Source organism: Cheilinus undulatus, linkage group 9 (genome assembly GCF_018320785.1).
Source record: "Cheilinus undulatus linkage group 9, ASM1832078v1, whole genome shotgun sequence".
Lineage (NCBI taxonomy): Eukaryota > Metazoa > Chordata > Actinopteri > Labriformes > Labridae > Cheilinus > Cheilinus undulatus.
The window spans coordinates 40179545-40193789 of record NC_054873.1 but is presented as its reverse complement, the minus strand read 5'-3'; the positions used below and the strand labels follow the sequence as shown (position 1 = coordinate 40193789).

The 14245-nt window shown below is 37.8% G+C and overlaps 1 protein-coding gene across 1 annotated transcript in view; it reads left to right on the top strand.

Annotated features, from left to right (window-relative positions):
* Positions 1-5739, top strand: part of syt9b (synaptotagmin IXb) — a 41357-nt gene extending 35618 nt beyond the window's left edge. The window contains exon 8 of the mRNA XM_041795802.1: positions 5176-5739. Coding sequence (XP_041651736.1) covers positions 5176-5253 — 78 coding nt within the window. The 3' untranslated portion in view covers positions 5254-5739. The remainder of the gene's footprint in view (positions 1-5175) is intronic.
* The last annotated feature ends 8506 nt before the right edge of the window (positions 5740-14245 follow it).

Genomic DNA, 14245 nt, shown 5'->3' with positions numbered 1-14245 from the left:
TTAAGCTTAAGAAGTAAATGAAGCAGTGTCACTCACACTGCATCTACCAACAGCATACATAGTTTGCAGAGGGCCAGTGAATATAATACCCACAGTGGTGAAACTAGAAAAGCCCTCTTGCCTTCCCTAGGGATATTTGCGTAGATTTAACAGGCATGCATGCACACATGCACACACATACACACACCACTTTCAGAGAAGTACTTTCAGACACTTTCCAGTAACTATGTATGATATGAGACCATTAGCAATAGCTGGGGCTGAGAACGAGGCTAATGGCTTATTTGTGTGTCTTGAAAAGATCCCCATGGAAGGGGGTGTAGAGGGATGAAGGATTAATGGGCTAGCCAGGTACAGTATAGCCTAAGGTCAGAGCTTGGCTCTGTGTTTTAGCTTTGTTAGATCTCCATGGTAACATACAGTGGTGTGAAAAAGTATTTGCCCCCTTTCTGATTCCTGAGTTTTTTGCATATTTATCACACTTAAATGTTTCGGATCATCAAACCAATTTTTATATTTCACAGAGACAACCCAAGTAAATAGAAAATGCAGTGTTTGAATGATTATCTAATTTTTTTAAAGGGGAAAAAATCCAAACCTCTCTGGCTCTGTGTAAAAAAGTATTTGCCCCCTGAGCCTAATAACTTGTTGTGCCACCCTTGGCACCAATAACTGAAATCAAGCATTTGCGATAATGGGTGATGAGTGTTTCTCATCACAGTGGAGGAATTGTGACCCACTCTTCTTCACAGAATTGCTTTAACTCAGCCATATTGGAGGGTTTTCCAGCATGAACTGCCGTTTAAGGTCACACCACAGCATCTCAGTTGGATCTAAGTCCGGACCCTGACTGGGCCACCCTAGAACCTTAATTTAGTTTTTCTTGAGCCATTGAGAGGTGGACTTGCAGGTGTATTTTGGGTTGTTGTCCTGCTGTATAACCCAAGAGCACTTGAACTTGAGGGCACATACTGACAGCCGGACGTTTGCCTTCAGTATTTTCTGGTAGACAGCAGAATTCATTGTTCCATCAATCACAGCAAGTGGTCCAGGTCCTGAAGCAGCAAAGCAGCCCCAGACCATCACACTGACACCACCACGTTTGACAGTTGGCATGGTGTTCTTTTTTTTTTTTTTGCAATTCTTTATTTAGGGGAAGTTCAAGGTCATTTCACATGTTCAGCTAAAATTTTATCCAGAGGTTTTGTACATTGTCTATAATTTTTCCTAAATCGTGATTTGCTAACACTGCCTGGATTGGTTGGTCTTTAGTCAATGAAAGTTCTATTTCCATCTAGAATTGTAGCCTTTATTACAAAGATTTAATAATGGTCTTATCTGGGCTGAATAAAAATAGTCTTTCATATTTGGTAGTGCCATACCTCCTTCGTCTTTGGAAAGTTGGAGAGTTTTAAACCTTACCCGGGGTTTTTTCCCCTGCCAAATGAATCTGGAAGTTATCCTATCCCATTCAGTAAATTGTTTGGCATGACGTTCTTTTTATCAAATGCTGTGTTATTTTTACGCCCGATGTAACGGGACTCAAACCTTCCAAAAAGTTCAACTTTTGTCTCGTCAGTCCACAGAATATTTCTCCATATGTCTTGGGGATCATCAAGATTTTTCTTGGAAAATGTGAGACAAGCCTTTGTGCTCTTTTTGGTCAGCAGTGGTTTTGGCCTTGGAACTCTCCCATGGGTGCCATTTTTGCCCAATGCCTTGATCAGGGAGTATTCCGGCGACATGACAGAACCTCAGCAAAGGGATACCAATATGTGAAAGTTGTACTATGACAACAAACAACAGCACTGCCAAAGCTGAGCAGTTTTGGAAGGTGAAATTTGTGCATCATGGAAGTCTTCATTGATACTTGATTAAATGTTTCCACTTAAGCTAAGGGAAACTGTCCCAAAGGAAGCAGTGTCACAAATCCTTGGCTGCTCTGTAGGCACATTTATTGCAATGATTTGATTTGTTGAAAGTTCAAACCATGGACTGTTTGGTTCAGACAGATAATAATGATGACAGGGGCAAGTGTCGCACTGAGCCTTGGGTATTCTCAGTACTCCAGCCCAGACATAGTCTAACTTGAGAAAAGACAAGTGGAGGATGCCTCAGGACTTCAGAGAAGGTGTAGCATGAGAAAAAGTAAACTAAAGGTTAAACACATGTTAGCCAACTTTTGCAATAAAGAGAAAAATGAAGTTCTTTAAATATAAAGAATACAACAGCATCATATTGAGTTGTAAAGGCAGGATAAGCCCACTAAATCAATTTGTGACAGTAGCATTAAGTGCCACATCTCAGAAATGACCTCTGATTTTAAAAAACAGGTGCTTAACAGTAATAATGAAAGCCTTTTCTCTTGTATTCGCCTGAGATTTTGCTAATGTTTCTCAGAGGTGTATGTGCACTATACTAAAGAGCTGAGAGCCTGGAAGGAGGTTTTTTGCCATACTCTGCCAGTACACACTGCAGCAGAAGATATTTATATTGATTGGTTGTGGACTATGCACTGATGGTGTAATGTGGTGTATAATATCACGTTATCAATGCCCGTCTCTTGTCAATCCTCTGACTCAAGTCAAACTTGAGCCTAGGTCCTGGAATCAAGTACTTTAACTTAAACAAAACTTAAATTTGGTGTTTGAGCTGTTTCTAACAGCATCAGTTTAGAAGGTTATACTTGCGGTGGCCAGCTGAGCTGGGGACAGACTCAAGTTCATAGGGGTTTACTGCATGTTTGTCTGAACTTTGTTACACAACGTAGGACAACTCAGTTCTTTGATTTCTTCAACTTCATTGAAAATCTTCATTCAACAACAGAACAAGTTGGAAACCTGAACAAAAGTGAGAATGGACAAGTTAATTTCCCATAATTTGTTGGAGACAAAAATAAACCTGTTGGAAACACTCAATCTATGAAATGAAAATCTTATCCAACATTAATTCCTAAATTCAGATCAGATATGCATTTTTACCTCGTCAAACTTAAATGTAATCACTTACAACATTTTTAATGTATTATTCAGTTTACCTAATAATTTAATTATTTAAGCTAAGAAACAAATGCTAAATCAAAGCTCAGGATATTTTACATCCAAGTAATTATTTTAGCATTTAATTCTATTTCTCTATTTCTAGATAATCTATTTAAGTTCACCTTAAGTTCACCTTAAGTATGAGAATGCATTAATACAAAATGTAAAGGTTGCTTTAATAATAAGTGGGCTAAATTAAAGATATAAACATATTCAATCTAAATTACATCAAAGTAGTCGTACGAAGTAACAATCAAGTCGCATAAACATAAACAAGTCGCGTGCTGCCTGACATAGAAAGAAAAAGTGTTATGCACACACCTAACCAGTTAATGTTGGCATATCTATGTATTACTTCATTGAATTTTAAATAAGTAAGTCAACAAATAAAATGACCGATGGAGTCTCTGCCATGCTGTAGCACCCTGCATGGGAGCCTTACTGCCAATGGTGACATTTTGATAAATCGCAATGTGGCACAGGGAGTTTGTCTCATGCTACACTGAAACATCTGATTTGTTTCAAATTTCTCAAGTATGATCAGGGTCTACCCCTCTACACATTTATATGTAAATTTCCTAGTTTTGCTGTAGCCTACTGTCAGATGCCAGAAGCACCTCTTATGCAACGTGTCCCATCTTCTTTGAATTTTACATGATAAATACTGATCACTTCTACATATCAGCATCTTCCTTCCTTCCTTCCTTCCTTCCTTCCTTCCTTCCTTCATGTATACCACCTGTGCTATTTTTGTTTACTTTATGACATTCCTGGGAGGATCTACATGGTCTCTGCTGTGCTGCAGCACACAACAACACGGGTTTGTTAACACCCAACTGACAGGTGTTCATTGCTGCTTGTTCCCAAAGTGGGGGTCAGGACCCCTGGGGTAAACAGACGCTAACGAGGGGCCACAGGATTCTGGCCAAAAATACAAAGAGATATTTAAAGTAATTTAAGTCGGTATATTTCACCCATTGTTGTAAGAAATATCATTTGAATAAGTTCAATTTAAAATAAAACCGTAGCTATAGAGAAAGATTTGTGCTTATAATGTCCCCCAAAACTCCTTGAATGTAAATTTCTACATGATGCTTGCGCAACATCGTACACCTCCAGGACAGTTGGGGGTTCCTGGTCTCTGGCTTAGTTATTTTGGGGGTCACGGGCAAAAAGTTTGGGAACCACTGATGTAGATGATAGTCAACTATGTCTTTCAAGTGAAGCCAAATCAAACAGATTAGTTATGTAATTGGAAGATTGCCTTAAGGACATAGACTTTGCTTAATACAATTTTTTATGCCTCTAAGTTTAGACGAGACTTAAATTATTTCGCATTGGCTTGAACATGTGAGAGACACCTCATCTGAGGATTAAGCTGCCCCTGATGGCATCAACCTTGCATTTAGCACCATTGGAGGGAATTTAATAGTTTTATTTAATCAGACTATATCCTTCAACTTTCATATGTCGTCCTTACTCAAGGCACAATATCTGGCCTAGAAGTCTGCTAGATGGAAGGAAGATTTTCAGGCCAGTATTGCTTGCAGCTTGCTCATGGTGGTTTTATATTGGTTGTCTCAAATGTCTCAAAGGTTGTCTTAAATTATATAACAAAGAGTGTGGTGTAGTTTTTCTTTGGAAACTTTTGTTATCGTGCCATATAAATAAAAACTGTTTAATAGAGCAATGAACAGGTGTATGTACGGGGAAGCAAGGCTATCTTATGGGGTGGTGGAAAATAGTAAGCTGCCCTAGAAATGGGAAATTTAAATGGGTAAGGAGGATCAGCTAGATAGACCGACATTAAAAGCATAAGTGCCTTGTAGGCACTAAGTGCTCTTGTTTAATGATGCAGTAATACACTCAAAAGTCTTGAGACATCTTGAGAGCTTTACACAGCCTTGCCATGCCACTTACAGAATTAACCATAGTTGGTATCATTATACCATTTCTCCCATAAGGGAACTTTGTCCTTCAAGTTCAGGGAGTTTCCTTCATACAAGGGCTTTAAATATGTTTACTTTTATATGTCTCCTTTTACAGTGCACAAAGTCTTGATTCCATATGTTTGACATTAACCCAGTTTTCATTATCTCTCTTCCTTTATCATCTTCCTATATCTATAACCCAGTGGGTTGGACAAGGAGCAGTGGGAAGTGGAAGCCAAGGAGGATCTACCAATTCCCTGAAGACACCCCCATCACCATGACTGCTCATGTACATGACTACAACCAAACACACCTCAACACTCAAACAAGCTCAAAGAGAGAAAGGGAGACACATGCAGAGTCTCAGAATGATAGTTGATGGACATTTGGAGAGTTTACCTTGCATGTTAAAACATGCAATGTGTAACTTGCAGGTGACCACAGCTTCACATCAGCTGAAACATTACGCAATCTTGTATCAATAGATTGAATAAGTAACAAGGAATTGTGCATAAAGGCTTCCAACCCCTCAATGTCTTCACAAAACTTAATTACATTCCAGCCAAGAAAACAGTATTTTGATTTGTCATTTTGAGTTGCTACTGACAGTATTAACAAGTTAAATGTATTTAAAAGTATTGCTTTTTTTAGAAACTACAAGTTTGTGGACTAATGCACACATTTATGTATATATATGTGTGTATATATATAAAAAGTGTGATTCATGTAAGTGTTCAGCTCTGATACAGTATAGTTAGTTAGAGATGTCATTTTAAGATGTACAAATCATAGCTTTATTAACATTTGTTTTGCTGTGATGATGAATATTTTGAATTCACATGCACAGGTAAAGTATTGCGTAACACTGCGTCAGCAAGAGATGACTTCAAAATAAGAATTTTTTAGGCATATTCTGCTGTTGAGTATCTCACAAACCACCTCCTGAAAAGATTTAAAATTAAATTATTTGCTCTTAGATTGCGGTGACAAGTTTCATGAAGTTTTGTTATTAATGCATGTTAATTGTCATATTTTTTAAACAGGGTGTGGTCAGATTAAGGGAAATGCAAATAAGTGAGGATTTTACAAAACATCAATCTGTTTTTTATTGTGACTTCTATGTATTCTTAGTGCCAGTCTTTTCCTTCTAATTTCAAGAATGATATCTACACTGTTTTTTGGCAGGACACTGGCATTTCCAGGGTAATGGCTCAGGTGGTCAAAATAAGAATAAGGGATCTCAGCCTGAGTGCTGGACAATTGCAGAGCAGGAGACCTCAGTCTGATACAGTGCATTGGTTGCTCACAAAACATCGGCTGATAATCTAAATAGAGGTAATAGAGAGCAGAGGTTTTAATTTGGCAAGACAGAGGGCAAGGCAGGCAACTTTTCTAAGTCAGAGGGACTCTTGAACGGCTGAGGAGTGGCTTATTGACTCCTGAAAGGGCAACAGGGACTGATCAAAGCACATGACACCTTATTGTACTTTTTTAAAAAGATTTATTTGGGGCTTTTAATGCCTTTAGTTTGACCATGGATAGAAATAGGGAGAGACATGTGGTTGAAGAGTAACGGGCCAGACTTGAACCTGGGCCACCCACGTACATGGGGCCCAACCTAACCACTAGGCCATCTGCATACTTATTGTATTTTCAAGATAAAAATGAAGTGTACTTACTCCTTCAACTTTTGTCTTCACTTTTTTTGATATACCTCTTTCCTCCCCTTCCCTCATTTTAGACACATCTGCAACAATTTAATGTAATTGTGTTGTGCAGTAATGATGACAAGTGATTTTCAGTATAACTTTGTGGATCCACGCAATCAGCAACCTTTTGTATTCCTGCATTTGTTAGCTGCAGATAGTAGTCAGGATAATGTCTTTTAGTCATGAATCATAGCTTGCTCTGGGTGTGGAAAATAGTATGATCTGCTGACTGTGAGCTGGAGAGGACGGTCAGGAAGTGAGAGTGTCATGTATTCTTTCTAATTTAAATCTAAGTATTCCATCTGAATTGATCAAACTATTGAAAAAACTGTCTCCCACAAGATATTTTATTCAAGGCAAAGTAGAATTACATGTGTTAAATGCATTTAGAGAATTGCATTTATATATAGTGCATTCAACACTATAAATTACAAAGGAAATTTGATTGATAAATGCAACATAATTACAGGTGTACAATACTAGCTATGTTTATGTCAGAAATGTTTTAATAAAATTTTGTGTTAAATACATGCTTTCAATTAATTTAATACACGTGAGTTAATTTTACACAACAAACAATGATCATACTCACAGATTTTCACAATCAGCTTTGTCATTTGGATTCTGTCTTTTTTCCCATGAACCGAATAAAAGGGTAGACTTTGTTCTGAAGCACACATCAGCAAAACCAACAGTAATATTTTTCCCCTTGAATTTAGACCACACCCTGTGGTGGTTGTCATGAGCCAGTATTTAACAGAATTGGGATTGATTTTAGTATTGTTTATATATTTGTATCAGACACTGTCACAAAAAACTTGTTTATGTGTTTGATGGTATAATGCATGCATACATTTTCTGGGTCATTTTAAAAACCTTCTGTTGTAATCTACTAATCAAACTGTAAACTGTGGAGCTATTTTTGATGCAGAACTTGAGGATGAATTTACTCAAATGAATAAAATGGATCAACAAATGTTCAAGTAGTTTAACAAAGGCTTACACATATATTTACACAAAATCTGTACACATATGTTGGGCAATTTTTAAATGTGTACATAATTTTCTTAACATCTATAAGGATCTAGAGCAACTGAAGCAAAACACTGACTTCTCAGCCATGAATCATCATGTTTATATTCACAGATTACTCTACACATTTGCAGATCAGTTTACGCATTTGTGGATCTTTTCATGTATTTGTGGATGTATATACAAATCTTTATATCCACTTATGGATCTATTTACATATTTGCAACTACGTCAGCAACAATAATAGCTCCATAGTAAACCTAAGTTAAATTGTTTAAATTGTTTTTTCAGATGTTAATAAATATTTCCATAGACATTATTGTTTTACTGTTTACGAGTATGAGATAGGCAAAACACACACACACACCAAACACTATTACCACATAGGCACTTTCTGCAATGCACTACACTCTCTCAAGACAGACATTGGTGAGGGTGGGGTGAGGTGTGTGTGTGGGGGTGGGGGGGATGTCCAGTTGCTACTAATGTGCATAATGGTTAATGGACTTCTTTCATAACAAAGTTGCAGCTCTGCTGCCTTGTGATTTCAAAACCAACGAGGGCTGCAAGCAGCCTTGCACCTTCGTGCATGTCGGAGCTTGGTGCATTTGGGGTTGTGGCCTAGTTGTAAACAACAGCCAGCTCCAGTGATGTCTGTCTGAAACTGAACTGAGAAACAGCCATCAATTTCTGTCTTTTAGAGACAACATTAAGTGAACATACAGTGTTAAAATTTATTGTTGGGTCACTGAGAGAAATCATGAATGGAGTAATGTTTACTACCAATTGATGGCATCATAACAAGTATGCATTGTTGGCATAAATATATGATCAAAGAGGGACTCAATTCAAATTTGTGAGGGTAAGTGATATTAGCCTGCTTTGAGTGGGTCTAAGAAGCGTATAACCGCACAGCTTTGGTTGGTATGTGTCTTTCAGGTATGTTTAAACCCTGAAACTAACTCAGCTGCATTACATTTGTGTTTATCATTGTAGCTGTCACGAGCGACATACAGCATTAATTTAATCAAGGAACCTCAGAGTTCAGCCAAACTGTTTTAAAGCTTTTGACATAAGAAAAGATAGGTAGATATAACTCAAAAATAATTTGCTTTTTTAATTGAGAACTATACAATTTGATGTTTTAAACCTCCGCATAAATTTTGCCTGAATCTGATATTCAAATCAGCAAGTTACAACAATTCATAATTACACTGGGACGAGCTAGCTTTTTTTTTTTTCTTTGAAAGGAGATGTTTTCCTATACTTTGTCATATATTTATGACCATTTAGAGGGGTCCAACATTGCCATATTCTGTAAAAAGTTCATCATATTACAAAGGACACCGTAGCAACCTGCTGCAAGGGCTAAAAAGCCATACCCACAATAATCAGATCAATTATCTCAAGATTTTTGGAGAAAAAAAAAGTCTTTTAAGCCCTACTTCCTGTTTCATGGGGGATGAAAAATGTTCATGACCATGACTTTGTAAGTAAAGACTCTTGACCTTTACAACTGTCCCAAGGCAAGCATAGCAACTTTTGTCTGATCCTTCTTATACCTGAGTATGAACTCTTACCATCCGGTAGGCAATACAGAGTCCCAAAATGTAAACTAAACCAGTTTAAAAACTCATTTGTGCCCACCTCTATTAAAAATTTGAATAATGTTTCTTGAGGATTAAAGGGATACTTCAACATTTTGGCAAATTCATCCATTGCCATAATCCCTATAGTCTTAGTAATAGCTTCGTTACCTTCAGTTGTCGGTGCAAGCTGTTTTTAGATCGGCCGCTGCCGAGTTTGGACCTGCTGTGCCAACTTAATGTAAGCAGACAGTATTCCGGCTTTCCCTCATCAAACTCATCAAATACACAATCCAACAACTCCAAAACGCTCTCGTGGACAAGTTGTGACCTGCACATTCACCACGCTAATAATAATGTATAATTATGTAACATTACGACGCATGAAGCAAATACTCTGAACTATTTCTTGAGTAAACCACTGGGCAGAGTGACACAGTGCAGCAGCCATGCCTGGAGTGTAGTTCAGGCTTTGCATTTAAAACAGCTTGCACTGACAACTGAAGGTAACGAAGCTATTACTAAGACTATAGGGATTATGGCAATGGACGAATTTGCCAAAATGTTAAAGTATCCCTTTAAGGGTTTGTGCAATAACTTAATGATGTGTTCTCCTTTACCTTTCATATTCATCTTTTTTCCTCATTGTAACTTTACATTACTGCATTACTGCTTTTTAAAATATATACATATTTCTATCCTGTCTTGTGCAATATACGGGTGTGTGCAATATATGTGGAGTGTTGGTTCTCATTGGTACATGCTTCTTCATTGGTATGTGCTAATCCATGTACTTGTGGATCTTGTGTATATAGAAGGATTGTCGTGCTTATTGTTTTGATTTATTATTATGATTATTGCAGTGTGCAGCACTTGGAGTCCCAGACAAATTTCATTTCATATCATATCGTATTGTACATTTCAGTAAGGACAAAATCTGAGGATCTGCCAGGAATTTTGAACAATAAATAGACTTTTGACTTTCAAACATGTGTAAGATCAATGTCTCAGGAACTGCCTGGGCTAATTTAAGCAGGATATGGCCAACTAATAAATGGATTTTCTTTTATGAAGACCAGCTTTATGACACTTCATCGTCACGCCAAAGATGAAGTTGACTGGAAGAATTCTTTAAAGGAGCTCATGCTAGAATGACCTTTTGAAAATTATTACTTTGAACAATATCTACAAAAATTCAAAATAGCAGACTTCCTGTAGATTTTATAATATGGATCCAGATTGCTTTTATGTATATCCTGGCATGATACATATGCATACCAAATAGCTAAAACGGGGGGACGGGGCTGATTTTTGGAACATTTTCAGGGGGCACCACCGAGCCAATAAGTCATGACCACCAGCTTAAGTCATTTCATTTTTTCCAGTTCTACGTCTTTCCATGTGGACTTTTGATCTTCAAGTATGTGTAAGGTCAATGTCTTGTGAGCTGCCAGCTAATTTAAGCAGGCCACTTTTATGACATAGTAAAACTTCCAAATTTGATGAGCTGCCATGGCCACGCCCTTTTTGCAAACTTTAAATCCTTTAAGTTGCTTATGTCATGTTGATCAAAATGTATTATCATGGGCAGTGTGTGAAATACCTGGCCTTAATCAGGGGGTCCACCTTAACTAGTGCTCCAGTATCAGGCTGAAGTCTTACACAACATGCAGTACATGTTACACAGGACCACAAGTAATGCATACATGCACATTAAACACACATCAGTTTTAGGTGAAATTCTACCCTTAATTACAACTCTTAGCTGTTGTCATGGAAATCTACGATCCGTTGTTGCTAAGCGTTTTAATTGTGAGACGGTGAAAATATGAACATTAACAGTATAATACGATAATTATTCTACTTTCATGTTGATGTTCTATAGTGCTTTTATAGGTCTGAACCGCTAGAGGAGGGCAGCCTTGCCTGTGAGCCTGCACTGAGGGCAACAAACCCAGTGCTTACGCTTACAGATCTGAGTACACATTTGCAGATTGTGCGTGGCAGAAGTGTTGCAAAAGTCCTGTGCGTATGACATCCGATTGAGAGGCAGACTTTACCAATAACTGATTGCATGTGAGTATTTTGACAACTTAAAGCAAAAGTGTAACATCCAGTTAGATTGCATTTCTTTCAGTAGTTTTTTGCATTTCCTGTTTTATTTTGAAATCTAAACTATCCTGTCATTTCAGTGCCTGCCGTCAGGTGTGTCTCAGCTCCCTGATTACCAGCAGCTGCTCTCAGTACTCACCTGCCTTTAATCAGCTCGCTAGCCAGCCTCTATATATACTCCTTTGTTTCCCCTCCTCAGTTGCTAGATTATCTCTGTTATCTCAGTAAATTCTTTGCCCTCAAGCCTTATGTTAGTTTTTGGATCTCCTTAGTTAACCTTGGCCTATGTATTTGAGTTGGATTGTTTCACCAGACTGCCTTTTGTCATCTACCCAGTTTTGAAAGTAAAGGACCAAGAGAACTTTTGAACTACTACTGTGTCAGCTCATTTCTGCATCTGAGTCTATTTGGTACATGAAACCTTTCAAAAAGAGGGTTTTCTGAACCAGTGTTAATTTCGTTGGCTTTTGACTAAAAATGTTTGTCCACACCCCTTTTTTTCCAATGACAAAAACTAGACTAAGACTAGCCAAAAATAGATCTTTGATGACTAAAACTGACAGAAAGTAAGTTTAGTTTTTGTTAAGATGTTTAACACTAGACTAAAATGTAACGTAGTTTTCGTCAGAAATTAAAAATCCATGATATTTCTCCACTGTGGGTAAATATGTCAACAAAGAATGCAGCTTTATCTCTTCTGCCTCTCAGCTGTAGAAAGCAGGGACCCCAGGTTTAGCAGGGTGCATTGAACACACTACATCATTTGGTACCAGATTTAGGCAAGATAATAAAGGCTTGGACTAAAAGTAAAGAAGTGAGGACTTTTTATGGACTAAAACTGTACTAAAATGTTTTGGAGTTTTCGCCGACTAAAACTAGAAAAAAATTATAAAGGGTAGAAATGACTTAAATGTGACTAAAACTAAGACATGTCATCAAAAGACTAAGACTAAAATTAAAAATAGCTGTCAAGATTAATAGTGTTTTGAACCAAAATAAACAAAGTCCATACAAGTTAATCTACTCATTTGCAGATTTGTGCTTGTATTTGCAGATCTTTGTTCAAATTTGCAAATCTTTTTACAGATTTGCAAATGTTTGCAGACATTTGCAGATCTGTACACACATTTGCAGATCTGTGCATGCATTTGCAGATCTTTACACACGTTTGTGGATTTGTGTACAGATCTCTGCACACATTTGCAAATAGTTTTGCAACAATAAGATCTCCATAAAATTGCATCCCCTTTTTGTTGGACTTTATATTTTTACTGTGACTATGTGACTTCAGTTAACACAAAATGAAAGAGAAGGGGAGTAATCTAGTAGGAAGCACTTAGACGAGAGCAGCAAAATCTGATCCTTTAGTCTGCAACCACATTACCACTGATGGTGTTCCAGTGAACAACATCTATGATGTACAAAAACATGCTCACTTGCATACACAGATAGGGTAATGACTCAGGCAAGCTAATGGCATCAAGATGCAGATCTATTTTTGTCTTTCAGTCATTAAGCAGTGGGATTCATTCATGTTTCCTCCTCTGGGAATTTTTTTTATATAAAATGTTAATTCACAAATGACTTTCTATAAAATGTAAGAATGATTTTTATTTAATCAGCATAATTATGTATCTATTAAAACATCTTGACTTTACCACCTTCTTCCAAAAGCATGCCGATATTTTCTGACCAAAGGGCTACTAGTACATCAAAGCACTGTTCCCAGCTCAAACTCTCCACCTCTTTCACTTCCCAACTGGAGCTGGCAGACTTAACTGATAAAGCTTAACCCACAGGGTTCCGAAATGTCCAACAACTTTAAACTTAAGAATTGGCACAAGTATAACAGTATTTACATGACTGGTTATTCCAGGGATGTCACTAGGACTGAAACACAGGGGGGCTTAGCCCCAATGGTTGCAGGTATCATCATCAACGAGCCAAACACACACGGATCACATCTTAGAATAATGTAAAACTGAGTAAAACTTGTCCAAACGTGGGTATTTTATTTGATCTTAAACGTACCAATAATAAATACTGTCAATAGGGCAGAAACAGACAAATGAATGCAACAAACTGGCAGGACAGAACGATCTGTGAGGGGGAGCTGCAGGTGTGAGGCAGGACCGGTTTAAGCCATTTGGAGGTCCAGGGCAAAGAAAAAACATGGGGACCCTCCCTCTTTAGCTAAAAGTATCAAAAATTAGAGAAAAAAATAGAAAGCATCCCTTTAAGTTAACAGAGTCACAGAACTACAGTAAATGTCCAAATATGAAATATAAATACCCAGACACCCATAAATCATCAGCTCTTTGAAAAGCTTCTCATAGCTTTAAGCTGGTGGGGGGGCTGTGATGTATCCGCATACCCCTCAGAAAGTAGGTAGTTGCACCCGTGTCTAGTGTATGAGTATTTAATATCTGTAGCAGAGAAACTACTCTATTTACACTCAAGTACAACTAAAACAACCTTCAGAGAGGCAGGAAAACATAAAACATGGCACAGACATACACACTACCCACAGAAAAGCAGAATGTCTGCAGGCACTCAAGTAAAATATGCAGTATGGCAGAGGTTTTAACTGTATTATTTTGAATTTCAGCATTAGGCTAGTTTTATCGGTCACTGGGCTGGTTTAGGGCTAGTTTTTATTGGCCATTGGGCTGGTTTTGTCACACAGACCTGGCAACCCAGAACACTGGAGGACCAATGTTACCACGAGGACAAGTTGGCAATTCTCTGGCACTGAGGTGAGTCTCTGCAGGCTTCTTCAAGGGAGCTTGATTACTAATCAGAGACAGGTGTGTCCAATCATCCTCAGCGCCACA